Source organism: Xenopus laevis, chromosome 1L, assembly GCF_017654675.1.
Source record: "Xenopus laevis strain J_2021 chromosome 1L, Xenopus_laevis_v10.1, whole genome shotgun sequence".
Lineage (NCBI taxonomy): Eukaryota > Metazoa > Chordata > Amphibia > Anura > Pipidae > Xenopus > Xenopus laevis.
In genome coordinates this window covers 3165524-3182781 of record NC_054371.1, presented here as the reverse complement: position 1 = coordinate 3182781, position 17258 = coordinate 3165524, and the positions used below count along the sequence as shown (strand labels likewise).

Below are 17258 nucleotides of genomic sequence, written 5' to 3'. Positions count from 1 at the left end.
TTTTTGACCGTATGAATGGCAAGTCACCTTACCATGTCCAGTGTGATGAGGTCACTACAAGGATACCTGGGAAAGTCCAGGACGGAGCTTATTTATGCCCCAGGTTCCTAACAGAGGTTCCGGGACTGCTAGTCCAGCCCAGGTGTTTTGAGTTGTCCTGAGGTATCTCAGGTGGTTAAATAAAAAGGCAGCTCAAGCCAGAGTGGAGATCTCCTGGCTGGGGGAAAAGACACAATAAAGTTGCCTGTGTGAGAGGGATTGAAATCACCAAAAGGTTTGGGATTTTATATATTCCTGTATGTTCTCTGTTTTGGGGAGACAGGCGTTAGGCCTTCTCCTGGTTAGTTAGGAAAACTGACCTGTATTACTTAGAAGCCCATTAAGTGGCAAGGATTTTATTTAGAATTTTTGTTTTGTTTATTTTGCTGCAAGAGACAATAAACTGCCAAAAAGAGACTACACTCTCCTGAGTTGTGCTTGTGCCGTGGGCTGTGTTACCCCAGAAAAACTGATCCCAACTACCCAAACCCTTACACCAGATAAAGCACATATTGTGGTCCTAACTATTTAATCATATTATTCATAGACATGAAACCTCTGTGTATTAAACTATATTGCACAGGTGTTTATTAGTGCACTATAATCACAGCAACATCAGAAACACTGTATTAAATTGTATTAAATCATACCACAAGGCAGTGTCCTCCCACTGTCAGGATACCTCATGTCACCTCCTCTGATGAAGCGCCCAATGGAACAAAATGCACCAGGAGTGATTGCTTGACGTGAAGTATACTGACAGAGGGTGGACTCTACCTTGTGGTATGTATCGATACAATGTTTGCTGTGATTATTGTGTACTAATAAACACTTCATTTGAGCCACCTTGGATATTATTTATTTTTCACTATGGGGGGTATTTATCAAATGTTGAGTGTCAAGAGTTGTTTTTAACTCGAATGGTATCTTATTTAAGAAAAAACTGAAATTGTTAAAACCCAAAACTGCAATTTCGAGTCTCACAACCTAAAAACTTGAATTAATTTTCTTTTTTGGAAAAAAAACTTGGGACAAAGCCCTCCTTAAAAACTCAAACATCAAACAGGCTATTAACCAAATGGTTCCAGGGACCTCTGCAATTGATGCATACAAAACCTAGACAGGTTTTAGATGGTGTATTTTTGCATTTGAACTATAATAAATCTCGAATATTCAAGATTTTTTTTTTTACCAGAAACTGTTAATTTTGACCAAAAATTAAAACTCAAACTCAAATTTTTGTGGAAAATAAAATTTGCACCTAAATAAATGTGCCTCTATATGTTTTTGGACCCTATGTCAAGGGGCTCAAATGATGATAGTAAACCACCATTTCCCAGCAAGGTAAATTGCTATTGCTTCAGTCTTTACTTTCTAGAGGAGAATATCCAGTCTGGAGATTTTCATCTCTTTCAGAAATACTGATAATTGATGTTCATTTCCTGATGACAATAGTATTTCCTAATAATAATTGTTTTCTATCCTACAACTTTAGGTGCATCACTATCTAAAAAGAATTGATTTAAAATATCCGAGAAATGAAATCCATTTTTCAAATGAAAAGGGAGAGTTTATTTCTCACTATGTGATTATGAATTTATACGGTAGATCAGATCAACAATCTGCTTGGAAACAATGTGGAACCTACATCCCCTGGGCTCCAGCACATCAGCAAATGTATATCACACCAGATGAAATACAATGGAAAACCAAAGGAAACAAGGTCAGAAACTTATTGAACCTCTTCTCAATTTTTCCAGTAACATTTCAGTGGGCAGAAATTCCAGGGTTTTGTCACACCGGCAGCTACAAGAGTTGCTTTGCTGGGACACAATTCAAACCATGTGCAACATTTCTCCCACTCACCATTCCAAATATGGAGACAAAATTCTTTCAGAAATAAATGTGTAAATCAAGTGTTTTATTTATTTTAATTAGTGTCCCAAATAAATCACATTTAATTAAAATGTACTGCTTACTGTGGATTTTCTTAGTTGTTCTCCCTCCTCCTTTAGTATTTCCTTTGATCCTGGTAAATACCTACAACGCACTCTGTCTGTTGTTAACAATACCTATGCCCCATGGGATACCTGGGCCTCTTACAGGGCCTGATTACTAACAATTGAATCAAATTTTCCACGAATCTCGAAAGATGTGTGGGTTTTTTTTCTATATTTCTTAAAAACTCTAAAATTGAGACTTATAAAATAAAAAAAAACACAAAAATCTCTAAGGAAAAACTTTACTGAGAAAATGTTGACAAGGTCCTGTAGAAGTCAATGAGGGCTGCGCTGATCTGATTGCACTGCTTTAAATGAATTCGAACTTTAAGAGGTTTCTGCATTTTTAATTTTTTTTTAGGAATTATCTGAATCATCAAGGTTGTTGAGGTATTCTTATATTTTAGCGCATTGTTCCGTATTTTTTCATTCATTCTTTTTTTTAATTTGGATTTTTTAAATAAATGCAATGGTTTTAGAGTTTGTGAGTTTAGTCGTTTAGCTCTTAAACCTCTAACATTCAACCTTTAATAAATAAACTTTTAATGGGGGAATGCAATATGTTCCTTTAGCACAAAAAAAACTTTTTCAAAAGCCATTGGAATCTTGGCAGCCATGTTTGTGTCCTTTTTGACCAATTACAGACCTCGAAGACTTTCAAAGTCAGAACATCACAGTGTATGTAATAAAGTTTCCCAATTGCTAAGCAATAGAGAAACTCTTGGACAAGAACATTAACCTGTGTTGTAAAGTTTTAACTAAATATGTTTAAAGCAGAAGTTCCGCCTCGGTATAACATTGGATGATTTCCTTATTTAAGGTCCCAAGATCTCAGTGTTCAGACTCATGTCCCACTGGATTCAGAAAGACACCAAAGCCAAGAGCCCAGTCTTGTTGTTATGATTGTGCCCCGTGTTCTGAAGGAGAAATTTCCAACACAACAGGTATAAATGTTTGCAAGATTATATGTTCTGTATTAGACATTCCTAAGTATATATGGCCTCTATGTAAATGTGGTGTAAATAGAAAAAAATGGAAATCAGAGTAACATTTTGTAAATTTGCAATGCAATAATGTTTATTATACAGTTTTACACTGCAAACATTAGTTCTGTGTTGTGAACCTTTAAGACCAGATTTTTTTTAAGATCAGTATTTTTTTAATTATGCAAATAATGGCTTTAGTGTTCACTTTTTATTACATTCACTGGGGACTGTTGCAAACATTAAGTTGGTGGTTGCAAAGTATATCTTAATGGTCCGCAAAGGAAAAACAATATTATATTTATTTTCCCACACTAATAATTTATCTTCCTAAAATGTTCAAAGTCTGCCCTTTATATGCATAGAAAAAGCCATCAAAAAAGTCAACAGATCTGGCAAGTGCCAAACTACATGAAATATTATAAAGTCAACAGGGCTCATTTACGGACAGAACAGAAGTGGCTGAAAAGTTAACATGACATTCATAAAAGGTTCTTGCACTAATTCATGTGCAATATCATGTGTAATAATAATGTACAAACCAGGTAGATACCGAGAACCTCTGCTACCAACAGTATTTTATTATATTTAATATTTTATATATATACATATATATATATTATCCTTTCCAATAGGTTTCCTACCACTGACATTCTTGGTGGACCCCAGCAGTCAAACATGCCCACCAACCATGGCTGAAATTTCTTCCATACCATACATATTTTCCCAAGCCAATACACATCAACCACCTTCTGTGACAACCCAAAATACATACCTCTTGCCTCCTGTGAGCTCTCTCCTACTCAAAAGAAAATATAAAAATGGCCAAACACAAGCACATTATATCAACTTGCACTTAGAATTAAATAAAGTATTTAAACATCACAACAAAAGACATATGTCCAAAACTCCCTTTCCTTATTGACAAATTGTTCCTGGCTCGCCACCCCTATACCAGGTGAGATGATGGTTTTACTTAAAATCCTCAAAATATCCACCAGCAATGAGGTTCTTCTTACTTGTTCCATAAAAGTCCAGAAGCAAAGCATAAGTGGGGTAACCTCTCCCTTAGCCCGCTTGGACCAGCTAAATAATTCCCCAATCCTGAACACCCCATAAAACACAAAAGAAAGAAAGCAAGCCAAAACAAAGTGATTTCAGATCAATCTACGAATTTTTCAAGTTATCCAAACAAAGCAGTGCAAAAGTCTTGCACCACCCACACACCAGAAACTTACTGAATGGCACTTGCAATAGACTGTGTAACCCTGTGTTGACTAGAAACCAAAGTCCTCCCTCTCCACATCCCCTAAGGAGCCAGGTACATAAACAACTGCTGCCTCCATAGAATAGTAAACTGATGACCAACAAGGTGCATGCCATAACATTGTTAATCTCTAACACTACTACCATGTTATGTAAGGGAAAAACAGTTTTTTATTGGCCAAATCCTTTCACCATACTTTGACTGCCATGACAGTTAAAATTTCCAAGAACTCTATTTCTGGTGAGTCCTTCTGAAAGCCATTTCCCTGGCCAACTACCAATACGTGAATCTTTAAACAAAGCCAACATATCCAACTGACATTAACCATCAAGTCAGCTTTTTGCTGCCCATTAACCTAAATAAAGTTACATGTCCTTTCAATCCCCGCTGTTGCCACAGCTAGTGTCCTGCTGAAAACCCTCTCTATGGGCCTGATCCTGAAGGCAAAATTGAGCTTCTGTAAAAGTGGCTGCATTTGCTTAAGAGTCAAACTTCCCTTCTTCCTTAAGTATCTGATATTCCATCACCAGGGAATCAATCTCTATGCCCAATAGACCTGAGACGGGCCCTGCATTTGTTCTGAGACAATGGTTGATAAATGGGCTTCCCTGTGTCCAGCAAAATAAAAATTCCACAAACAAACGGTTTGAGGGCAAAGACAAGTATTCAACAAATGCAATAAGAAAGTTCTGTATTTGTTCCCCTTTATCAGATCAGAATCTCTGTTTTACTTACTGTACTATTACAGTTTTACAGACACAAAAGGGCAACCAACAGCAATCAGGAACTAAAAACTGAGATTAATCTTTAAAATTAATTACAAAAGTAATAATGCATTTAGCTTTCATAGTTGTCATTTTGGTAATACAGTAATATATATGTATATAGTTTTTGTGAGTAAATATAAGGTTCAGTATGAGTGTGTTCATGTACATGTGCTAGGGTTAATTTGGAGGGCCTTAACATCATAGACTTTCGTCTTTTTCAACCAAACTTAACTGTGTTTCTATGTATATCCTGCTACTATTCAACTACTAAAAGGTTTATCATTTCAGTTTACATGACCATATTTTATCATTCCTAAGAAAATCTATTTTATTTATTGTTACCATAATAGACAGTGAAAGCTGCATCAGTTGTCCATACAATGAATGGCCCAATCAGGAGCAGATCAAATGTATTGCCAAAGCAGAAGATTTTCTGTCATACAACTCCGATGTAATTCCTGTGTTTTTTTCAGCAATTTCAGCCCTTTTACTCGTTATAACGATGATCATTTCGGGAGTTTTAATTTCATATTGGGAAACCCCTATAGTGAGAGCCAACAACAGGAGCCTGAGCTTCCTCCTCCTTGTCTCCATCAAGCTGAGCTTCCTCAGTGTGTTTCTGTTCCTCGGTCGCCCTGTGGATATAACCTGCATGCTGCGTAACATCACTTTTGGAATCACCTTCTCCATAGCTGTCTCTTCTCTCCTGGCCAAGACTATCATGGTTTGTGTTGCTTTCAAAGCCACCAAGCCAGGGAGCTCATGGAGAAAATGGGTGGGAGTCAAACTGTCCAACTCTGTAGTCTTGTTCTGCTCATCCATTCAAATAATAATCTGCATGACTTGGTTGGCCATTTCTCCTCCCTTTCAGGAACTGGACCTTCACACTTACCCTGGGACCATCATCATTCAGTGCAATGAGGGCTCAGCTATTGGCTTTTACTCAGTTATTGGGTATATGGGGCTTCTGGCAGCTGTTAGTTTTGTTTTAGCATTTTTAGCTCGGACATTACCGGACAGTTTTAATGAGGCCAAGTACATCACTTTCAGCATGTTGCTCTTCTGCAGTGTTTGGATCACAATGATCCCGGCCTATCTGAGCACCAAAGGCAAAAACACTGTGTGTGTGGAGATATTTGCCATACTCACCTCAAGTGCTGGACTTTTATTCTGTATATTTCTGCCCAAATGTTATATAATTTTATTTAGACCTGAGATGAACCAAAAATCTCATCTACTTGTCATAGCATAATATTTCCATCAGAATTTTAAAGTCGGTGCTAATTCAGCTAATTGTGTGAATTTCAAAGAATGTAGAATGTGTTTATATAGACATATAATAGAGAGAGATGATAGATAGATAGATAGATAGATAGATAGATAGATAGATAGATAGAATATATATCTAGTGGGTCAAAAACACAAAAAAAACACAGCTTTCCTTCTAAAGTATTAGTATCTAGACATTCAAATTAGTTTGTTAATCTTTGACCTAGGCACATTCGACGTTGTGTATGCTCCGTAATCTCAGCTATATACAGTGTGTCAATCAGATTTTAACAATTTAACACGTATCTAATGGATTTAAAAAAATTAAAAAAAAATATTTTTTGAAGGTTAAAAATATGTTTTACAGATGTGCTTGGGATCAATAATCTCTTTGTGCTGCTGGCTCATGCAATTGTTTGTAATAAACATTCTCTGGCAGAAATGACTTGTTTCTGACAACCAATGGGAGGGAAATATTTCATCAATAAAACCACACTTAAAAAATTAGAGCAGAGAGAAATGTTTAAGTTTAAACAAGGGTAAAAAGTTTCTGTGACCTGGGGTTTCTGCAGCCACAACACAGAGTACTAACCACTATACGATCAGGCATGTTGCCTGCCAAGACCACGTTCACCATTAGTGGCGGCTGCTCAAACCTTCCGATCCACAGTTAAAATTCATGATAACCCACACACTCACTTCATTTGCCTGTTTTTTTTGTTCATTTCCAATCGTTCAACTGGCTTAGCATGCTTTTTATTTGTAAATACATTTCTGCGAGAGAGGGAACTATGGGAAACGAAGAAATAAAATGCGCAAACTATCAGAGTTTCTGCCCGGTTTCAAACCGGGGACCTTTCGCTGTGTTAGGCGAACATGATAACCACTACACAAACCCACTGGAGGAGCTGGTCAAGGAGCCTCCGATCTGAGTCACTGGGTGATTTTTGTATGAAAAGGTTCCAGTGTATTTCAGATTGTTATATCATCAGCTCACAGTGAAAGTAACGTCACACTGTTCTTGCATCATAATGTACCATAATCATCATAACATGGCAATATATTTACAAGAGTTACTATAGATGCGCCCCACAATACCTGCTAAATATTTTTTGTACATAGGAGAAGTTTTAGGGTGGGGAAAGAAGTCATTTACTCTGGTCCTTCAGCATCACAGAGACCTCGGGAGGGGATAAAATAGTTGAGTTGAGTATAGGTTCTTCTATCTAGAGTTCCTGGGTGTCTTCTAAATATTGATTCTTGATTCTCGACCTTGCCTGGAACCTCAACCTTGATACTTCGCTGCCTGGACCGACCTTTGCCTGAAACCTCGACCACGATATCTTGCTGCCTGGACCGACCTTTGCCTGAACTGACGATTTGTCTGCCTAATCCATTGTACCGCGAACTGTGTTTGCCTAATTGCTTCCTCCTTGGTCCATACTGACACCAGTTAATGTTACCTGATGTGCAACCCTTCCACCTATTATTATATTCTTGTCTTAGATCTTTATTTTCTACTCAGCAAACCCAGAGCAGAATGAGAGGCCAAAACACACAATATCCAACTGTTTGTTGCACTGATTGAGTTAATTGTAGTTAGCCACCTTGGCTTGTTTAATGGTAAAAATGGCAACTTACATGAAACACGTCAGTCCTTTGAAATAATCCTCTGGGTGATACATACTGACAGTCATCACCCCTCCGATCATGATGTCTCCTTCCTGAATGTATTCATATTCCTCTTTTGTTTTAATGATCTCCAGGTGACAAGCAGGTTGGATGATTGGGGTCTCAGATCTGCAGGGTCCCACACACATTACAATTAGTTAGAACAATATTTTTATTACAGGAGTGTCTCCCAGCATTGCATGGAATATAATGCACCACAAAGCAAGGCAGAGCATTCCCCCAAGTATGTCAGTAACTGGGGTGCAAATCATGAATGTGGTGTTTGGCAGCATATGTAGAACAATGCAAGAGAACTGGCAAATCCAACCTTTCTGGGTGGTCTGGCTCAGTATAATTGGCATTGCTTTAAAGACATCATTATTGACTGTATCTATAAGGTTGTATATACATATAGTAGTAGTGGTCAAATCTGTACACAATAAAAATCCTGGTAAAGGAATATACCCATTATCAAATATGGTACAGCCATGGTCTGAAATAAGATTGCTTAGACTGTAATAGAATCATTAATCAACAATCATTAGTCTGAGGCCTATATAACCTCTGAACTCTGGTTTCTTTTCATTTTCTATTTCTAAAGCAAATGTCAGGTCAATCTTTTCGTTGTAGCTTGGAAATTTTGATTATGTATATGCAGAAAGAAACATGATTGTACAGGGACATAACCAGTCTCAAGGCTAGCTGTGAGATAAGGTGGAAGCTGGCTCTATAAACAATATGATATGTTATGGTACAGTCTTGGGCTCCGAGGTGACTTAGAAGAACTAAAATCATTTTGAAAAAAGGTAATCATGGCTTTCTGCTGAATGTAACCAAAAGTGTCGGACTGGCCCTGGGGGAAACTGGGAAAAAACCCAGTGGGCCCGACCCTTAATGGGCCCTCGTCGGGCCAGACCACTCTCCCTATCAGTTTGATAATAAAAAAAACGTTTTCTTTAGGTGTCATGCAGCGCTATCTGCCATGCACGCAGCACCATTCATGCAGGAGAGCCGGGCAGCTCCTTTCAAGCAGGCGCAGCTCCCGGCACCTTTCAAGCAGGAGCGCTCCCGGCACTTCACGGTAGGGGGTCGGAGGGCCCTGGACAGTAGTCCCAGTGGGCCCCAGGCCCCCCAGTCTAACCCTGGCCGCAAAGAAACCAAAATCAGCAAAGGAGCTTAGGTAACACTATTTAAATATGACATTGCGCTGCAAAGCCCTCCCCTCTGCTTCCCTTTAGCTCAAAACGACTTTTCAGCGCTCAGCTGAAGCCAGAAAACCACTTCTCGCTACTTACACTTCTACACCTCTCAGCTCTTTTGACTCGGTGGACCACCCTCTCCTCCTCCAGCCCCACCCTCTCCTCCTCCAGTCCCTCTGTTCTCTTGGCCTTTGTGACACCGCTCTTTCCTGCTTTTCCATGGCCTTTTTCAGCGTCCCTAGTGTTCATTAGTGTGGGCCGCTGCTTTGCTGCCTCAGAACTGTCACCGGCGGGACGGCTTTCCCAGTGACTCAGATCGGAGGCTCCTAGAGCAGCTCCTCAAGTGGTTTCTGTAGTGTAGTGGTTATCACATTCGCCTAACACGCGAAAGGTCCCCGGTTCTAAACCAGGCAGAAAAACTGATGGTTTGCTCATTTTATTTCTTCGTTTCCCGTAGTGCCCTCTCTCGCAGAAATGTATTTACAAATAAAAAGCATTCTAAGCCAGTTGACTCAGCAGCATTATTTGTCCCAGCTGCTTCAAAGTCTCTTTCGAGCAAGTGGCACCGCGAGCACCCCAGATGGGACTTGAACCCACAATCAATAAACAAGGGTATGGATGGAGCACATCAAACGCATTCTCTGCCGCAAAACATTCTTTATTGCATCACAACATGTTTCGGACCCCAAGGATCCTTTATCAAGTGGGCTTTTGCCTTTGGGCTTCCTGGTGTGGCCTGACTGGAGAGTGAGCACGATTGCACAGGTGAAGGTGTTTGAACAAACCCGCTGAAAGTTATTGAACCTACAATCCCTGGCTTAGGAGGCCAGTGCCTTATCCATTAGGCCACTGGGGCACAGGGCAGACCCGCGGCCATGTTTCTTTTAGTGCTGTTTGCATTCACAGCAAATCAGTTGCGTGGGTTTTGGTGGGCAAAGTTGTATCCTCTTTATTTAACCCAATGCAGACTGGCAACACTTGAAACGCAAAGCTATTATTATGGTTTTACCGCCAAAAAGTCATCATGCATTCGTACATCCTACATGATGACCGATGAAGCCAAGGACATTTTTGCCCTGGCGTGGCTTTGTTTTCTTGCAAAGGCTTCACCAAAGTAAACCTTCAAAAATAAATAAAGAAATAAATAAAAAATATAGAAATGCAAAACCCATAGGAACGAGCCATGGGGACATTCCTTGCATCCCCACAGAAGGCAGCAGGATGCGTCCATCGGTTTCACATGGTGCTGGTGCACCGAAACTCGACCATCAATTATAAATGGGGATCAAATGTCAATGTCCCTTTTAAAGTTGATTGAAAGGGAATTTAGAGGCACGTCAAGCCAGGCAGGAGTCAAACCTACAATCTTCTGATCCGTAGTCAGACGCGTTATCCATTGCGCCACTGGCCCCCCGTCAAGCTGTGGCTGCAAAACAGATCTCTCGGAAGTTGCTGCACTTTTCTGGCTGGTGGCTTTAATGCCGGGGCTTGAGAAAGTCTTTCCCAAAGTACAGGTGGTGCAAGGTCTCCAGTGCTGTAGAGAAGAAGGCGCTTGTATTCGTATGGTAAACGTGCCATGACTCAAGCTAAACTGAAGAAACGGTCTTATCTAAAGCCATGTCATTCCTTGTATTATAGGCCTGACTTTTAGACACAATAAAATATAATACAGGTATGGTATCTGTTATCTGGAAACCTGTTATCCAAAAATTTCCAAATGACAGGAAGGCCTCATCCATAGGGACAAATTCACTAACCGGCAACGGTAGGGAAAATTTGCCAGTGTTATGTCATTTTGCCACTTTGTCAATTTACTAAAAGTTTCCCTGGAAAAAATTCGCTAGCGAAGTAGACTAGTGCAACTTTGCAGCCTAACACCAGGGCGAAGGGGCAAAACTACGCAAATTTACTATGTTTTTTTTTGAACGTTACCTCTTTCACCAGAGTTTATTTCACCAGGTCAGACCAGGCAAAGTGCAATAGATTAGAGTTTTTTTTTACTTTTTATAGGATGAAAGACTGAAAAAGATCGAATTTTTTTAAGGGTACCCTTGTTCCCCCCTACTTTTATTAACATATGGCACCTAAACTATACTGTGGGCACATGTGTATGGCATTTGAACACCTGTATATAACTTTATTAGGTTTCCCTGGGCTTGTGTAGTGTTATTTATTTGCTGCAGCATACACGTCCATTCAAACTTCTATTTCACACTGTATGCAAATTAGCCTTCGGTAGCGCAACTTCGCAAACTATTGGAAACTTGTTCACAACTTCGGATCTTCGTGAATTTGTGCAGCCCTGGCGAAACTACGCCTGACGAAGTGTGGCGAAGTACAGCAAAGACACCATAGACTCCCCATAGACCATGGACTCCCCATAGACTCCATGTTATCCAAATAATCTAAATTATTTAAAATGTTTTATTTTTTCTCTGTAATAATAAAACAGTCGCTTGTACTTGATCCCAACTAAGATATAATTAATCCTTATTGGAGGCAAAACCAGCCTATTGGCTTTATTTAATGTTTAAAGGATTTTATAGAAGAGTTAAGGTATAAAGATCCAAATTACAGAAAGATACATTACTGGTATAGTAATGCCATAAGGTGGCTGCACATATAACAGGTTATATAAATCTTTCATAGCAAACAGGTACACAAGAAAACAGGACAATATTTGGGGGGGATGCATAATACCTACCAACAATGCTCCCACAAGGCTGGATGGGGTAGGATTACTGCAGAATGCACATTATGTTCTATAGCTGTGGAAAGTATGAATATGGCAGCTAGACTCATAATTTCCCAATTTAGAGCAGCAGGTCCAGAGGGGAAGAGGGTGGGACCAGAGGGGAGGAAGAGAGTACCTTGTACCTAGTAAGGAACAGAGAGTTAAGTGGGAGAAGAAGAGGAAGATGGGTTGAGAGAGAAGAGCTGTTGCAAGCACTGTTTCTTTAAGCTATACATGGATTATGATGGTGTCAGAATACATCATTTAATAGGATAACATCTGCAGTTTGGCCAATTGTAAAATGTCCATACTGTAGATTATTTTCTGTAGTTCTGAGAACATTTCTGCAACACTTTACATACATTTATCAGACCTTCACTGCCTGGGACATACAGCCCAATGTCCCAATCACAGTCATCCACTATTATCAAGGTCGCTTTAAGTCCAGTGACTGAGGGCACCTGGGAAACTGACATGTCTAGCCCCTTGTGAGATTTCAAAATTAAATATAAAAATATCTGTTTGCTCTTTTAATATATGGATTTCAGTCCAGAATTCTGCTGGAGCAGCACTATGAAAATAACATGTTTTCCTATGACAGAATCCTTTTAATCAGAATGGAGGAACAAGATTGACCTTTATGAGAAAGCCAAAAAGCTTGAGGACAAAGCTAAACCACATTCTGTTATGAAGGAGGAAACCAAAAGTCTTTATCTGTATGAAGGAACCAGACAATAAACAATTCTGAATGACAGAGTCAAAATTCAAGTACTTTCTTATGTGGGTTTTTATTGATAATATATTTCACTCAGTGGTTTTCTGAAACAAAGAAGCACATCTTTATTTTTAACATCCAAAAAATTTCAATTACATTTTTTTAAAATCCATTGGATACATGTTAACTTTTGAAAATCTGATTGGCACTTGTATATAGCTGATATTACAGAGTATACACAACTTGGAATGTGCCTAGGCCAAAAATTAACATAAACTTATGTGAATGTCTGGATACCAACATTTTATAAGGAAAGCAACATATCTATAGAATTATCTATCATATGTCTATATAATACACAAATGCCATGAATATCTTGTAAATTATATCCTTATAAATGGTGACTAGTGATGTCATCAGTTATCAAGGTTGAGTAGTGATGTCATTTTGGTCACATGACTCGCTAAAATTATAAAAAATAATGTACCCCTTGTTGAATTAGCACTGACTTTAAAATTCTGATGAAAATATCATGTAATGTATTAGATGAAATAAAAAAACTATTTTACTAAATTAGATTTGAAATATTATCAAGTTTTGATGACAAGTAAATGAGATTTTTTGTTCATCTCGGTTCTAAATAAAATTGTGTAACATTTGGGCAGAAATATACAGAATAAAAGTCCAGCACTTGAGGTGAGTATGGCAAATATCTCCACACACACAGTGTTTTTGCCTTTGGTGCTCAGATAGGCCGGGATCATTGTGATCCAAACACTGCAGAAGAGCAACATGCTGAAAGTGATGTACTTGGCCTCATTAAAACTGTCCGGTAATGTCCGAGCTAAAAATGCTAAAACAAAACTAACAGCTGCCAGAAGCCCCATATACCCAATAACTGAGTAAAAGCCAATAGCTGAGCCCTCATTGCACTGAATGATGATGGTTCCCGGGTAAGTGTGAAGGTCCAGTTCCTGAAAGGGAGGAGAAATGGCCAACCAAGTCATGCAGATTATTATTTGAATGGATGAGCAGAACAAGACTACAGAATTGGACAGTTTGACTCCCACCCATTTTCTCCATGAGCTCCCTGGCTTGGTGGCTTTGAAAGCAACACAAACCATGATAGTCTTGGCCAGGAGAGAAGAGACAGCTATGGAGAAGGTGATTCCAAAGGTGAAGCTACGTAACATGCAGGTTATATCCACAGGGCGACCGAGGAACAGAAACACACTGAGGAAGCTCAGCTTGATGGAGACAAGGAGGACGAAGCTCAGGCTTCTGTTGTTGGCTCTCACTATAGGGGTTTCCCAATATGAAACAAAAACTCCCAATATTATCATCGTTATAAGGAGTAAAAGGACTGATATTGCTGAAAAGAACACAGGAATCGCATCAGAGGTGTATGACAGAAATTCTTCCATTTTGGCAATACACTGGATCTGCTCCTGATTGGGCCATTCATTGTATGGGCATCTGATGCAGCTTTCACTGTCTATTATGGTAACAAAAAAGAAAAAGAAAATGGATTTTCTTAGGAATGATAAAATATGGTAATGAAAACTGAAATTCAAAACCTTTTAGTAGGAGAATTAGTAGAAGAAATTATCAGCGCCACTCTTTCAGAAGGGCTCACCAGAAATCTAGAGTGCTTGGAAATCTTCCCTACTGGTATGGCAGTGGAAGTATGGGAAAAGATTTTGGCCAATAAAAAAGTGTTTTTCAGTTACACAACCTATTAACAATGTTATCTCATGCTCCTTGTTGGTCAACAGTTTACTATTCTATGGAGGCAGTGGGAGGCAGCAGTGGTTTATGTACCTGGCACCTTAGGGGATGTGGAGAGGGACAATTTGCTCCTTTGGTTTCTAGTCAACATGTGGTCACATAGTCAATTGAATGTGCCATTCAGTAAGTTTTTGGTGTGTGTCTGTGGCCCATGAATTTTGCACTGCTGGAGGCTTTGTTTGGATAACTTGAAAGGTTTGCAGATTGAGCTATGAAATTACTTTGTTTTAGCCTTTGGTTTTATGGGGTGTTCAGCTTTGGGGAATTATTTAGCTGGTCCAAGCGGGCTGAGGGAGGTGTTACCCCACTTATCCTTATGCTTCTGGATTATTGTGGAACAAGTCAGGAAGGACCTCATCGCTGCTGCATGAGGATAGTTCAATTCACTCTGAATTCCAGTTTATGGTTTACTAAACAAGGGTTTTATTTTGCATTCCTTTAGGATAGGAACAGCTATGGAGGTTTAAGCAAAACCATCATCAAATAAATAAGGCAATGGGAATTTTACAAATATTAATCATATGTTTGGTCTCACCTGGTATAGAGGTGCTGATCCAGAAACAATTTGTCAGCTAAGGGAGTTTGGGACAGATTTCATCATTAGTTGTGATTAGCATTTTATTTGATTGTATGTGCAAGTCGGTATACTGTGTGTATGTGTGTATGGCCATTTTTATATCTTTTTTAGTAGTAGAGAACTCACAGGAGGTGAGAGGAATATGTTTTGGGTTGTCACAGAAGGTAGTTGATGTATGTTGGCTTAATAAAAGCTATATGGTACCGAAGCAATTTTATATACTGTATATATATATAAATATATATCATCCTGATGACGATCCAGTGGGATCGAAACGCGTAGATATGTGGTTGTTGGAATAAAATTTTGCTATTTGTACTCATATGACTGACCCGTGAGTGCTTTCATCTGGTGGAGTAAGATATAGATATAGATATAGATATGTACAAAAACGGAAGGAACTACACTCACAGGTCTTTCGTGAAAAATACATTGGTTTATTTTATCGTTTCAGCTCCTAAACTTGAGTTTAGAAGCTGAATGCCTTTCATGAATGTGAGGTCAACTTTGCTGCCACTTCTGTTCTGTCCATAAATGAGCCCTGTTGATTTTATAATATTTCATGTAGTTTGCCACTTGCCAGATCTGTTGACTTAATTGATGGCTTTTTTATTTATATAAAGGGCAGACTTTAATAAAAAAAATATTTATAAAATAAATTACTGCTGTGGGAAATAAATACAATACACATTTTCCTTTGCGCACCATTAAACTATACTTTGCAACCACCAATTTAATGTTGGCAACAGTGCCCAGTGAATGCAATAAAATGTCAATTATAAAGATTTACTTTACACAATTAAAAAAATACATCAATCTGGTCTTAAAGGTGCACAACACAGAAATAATGTTTGCAGTGTAAAACTGTAAAATGAAGAAAATGTTATTCTGGTTTTTATTTATTTCTATTTACACCATTTAGAGGCCATATATACTTAGGAATGTCTAATAAAGAACATATAATCTTGCAAACATTTTTACCTGTTGTGTTGGAAATTTCTCCTTCAGAACACGGGGCACAATCATAACAACAAGACTGGGCTCTTGGCTTTGGTGTCTTTCTGAATCCAGTTGGACATGAGTCTGAACATTGAGCTCTTGGGACCTTTAAAAAGGAAACCATCCAAAGTTATACGAAGCCAGAACTTCTCATTTAAACATATTTATTTAGAACTTAACACAGGGTAATATTATTGTCCAAGAGTTTCTCTATTGCTTTGCAATTGTGAAACTTTATTACATACACTGACAATCTTTTGAAAGCCATTTGGTCGCAAACTTTGTGAGAAATTCTTTGAGGTCTGTAATTCGTCAAAAAGGACACAACCACTTGCTGCTAAAATTCGCAGTGGCTTTTGCAAATGTTTTTTGTGCTAAAGGAACATATTATATTCCCCCATTAGAGGCTTATTTATTAAAGGTTATTGTAGGCGCCAAACGCATTTTTCCTGCGTTCAGCGCCTACACGCGCCTGTGTGAGTACAGCCCCATTGAAAAAAAGCTTAATGCGTCTATTCCTGCGCTCCCCTGTGGCTGAATGCAGAAAAACGGAACGCAGGGGAGCGCAGCTTCAACCGCTCGTCAGTAAGAGCCCTTAAAGTACAAATTAATTTAAAGCAGTCCAATCAGATCAGCGCAGTCCCCATTAACTTCAGCAGGATCTCAACAACATTTACTTTGTCATTAGTAAATGTTTTACCTTAGAGGTTTTCATGTTTTTTTCACTTTATGGGGCAGATTTATCAAGGTTTGAATTTCGAGTTTATGAAAGTTTCCTATAAATTCCCATGAACTCAAAATTCGGAAGTAAAAATGATTTAAATTCTTTTGTTTTTTAAATCCGAGCGAATTGAATTAACCTGTAAATAAGAATCAAATTTTCGAAATTTTCGAAGAATCAGATTGAATTCGAGTTACTTCATAATTTTTTGTTTCTAAAAATCCACCAAATGACTACAAATGGTTGTAAAACACCAATTCGGCAGGTTTTAGATGGCGAATAGTCGAATTTGAATTCTAAAATGGACTGTACATAATAAATTAAAAAATTAGAATTTTGATTTTTTTTAAATCAAATCAAATTTGGACTATTCCCTAGTTGAATTACACTAAAATAAACTAATTCAAATTTCTAGTTTATTTAAGTGTAATTTGAATTTAAAAATTAAAATTTTCAATTTGACCCTTGATAAATCTGACCCTATAAGTCTCAAATTTTAGTGCTTTTAAGAAATATAGAAAAAACTCAA

General features: G+C 38.4%; 1 protein-coding gene across 1 annotated transcript; it reads left to right on the top strand.

The window, feature by feature from the left end:
- Positions 1 to 5558: 5558 nt before the first annotated feature.
- LOC121401486 (vomeronasal type-2 receptor 26-like) lies at positions 5559 to 6308 on the top strand. Its single transcript, XM_041586300.1, has one exon. It carries the CDS (start codon positions 5559 to 5561, stop codon positions 6306 to 6308), a length of 750 nt encoding a protein of 249 aa, XP_041442234.1.
- The last annotated feature ends 10950 nt before the right edge of the window (positions 6309 to 17258 follow it).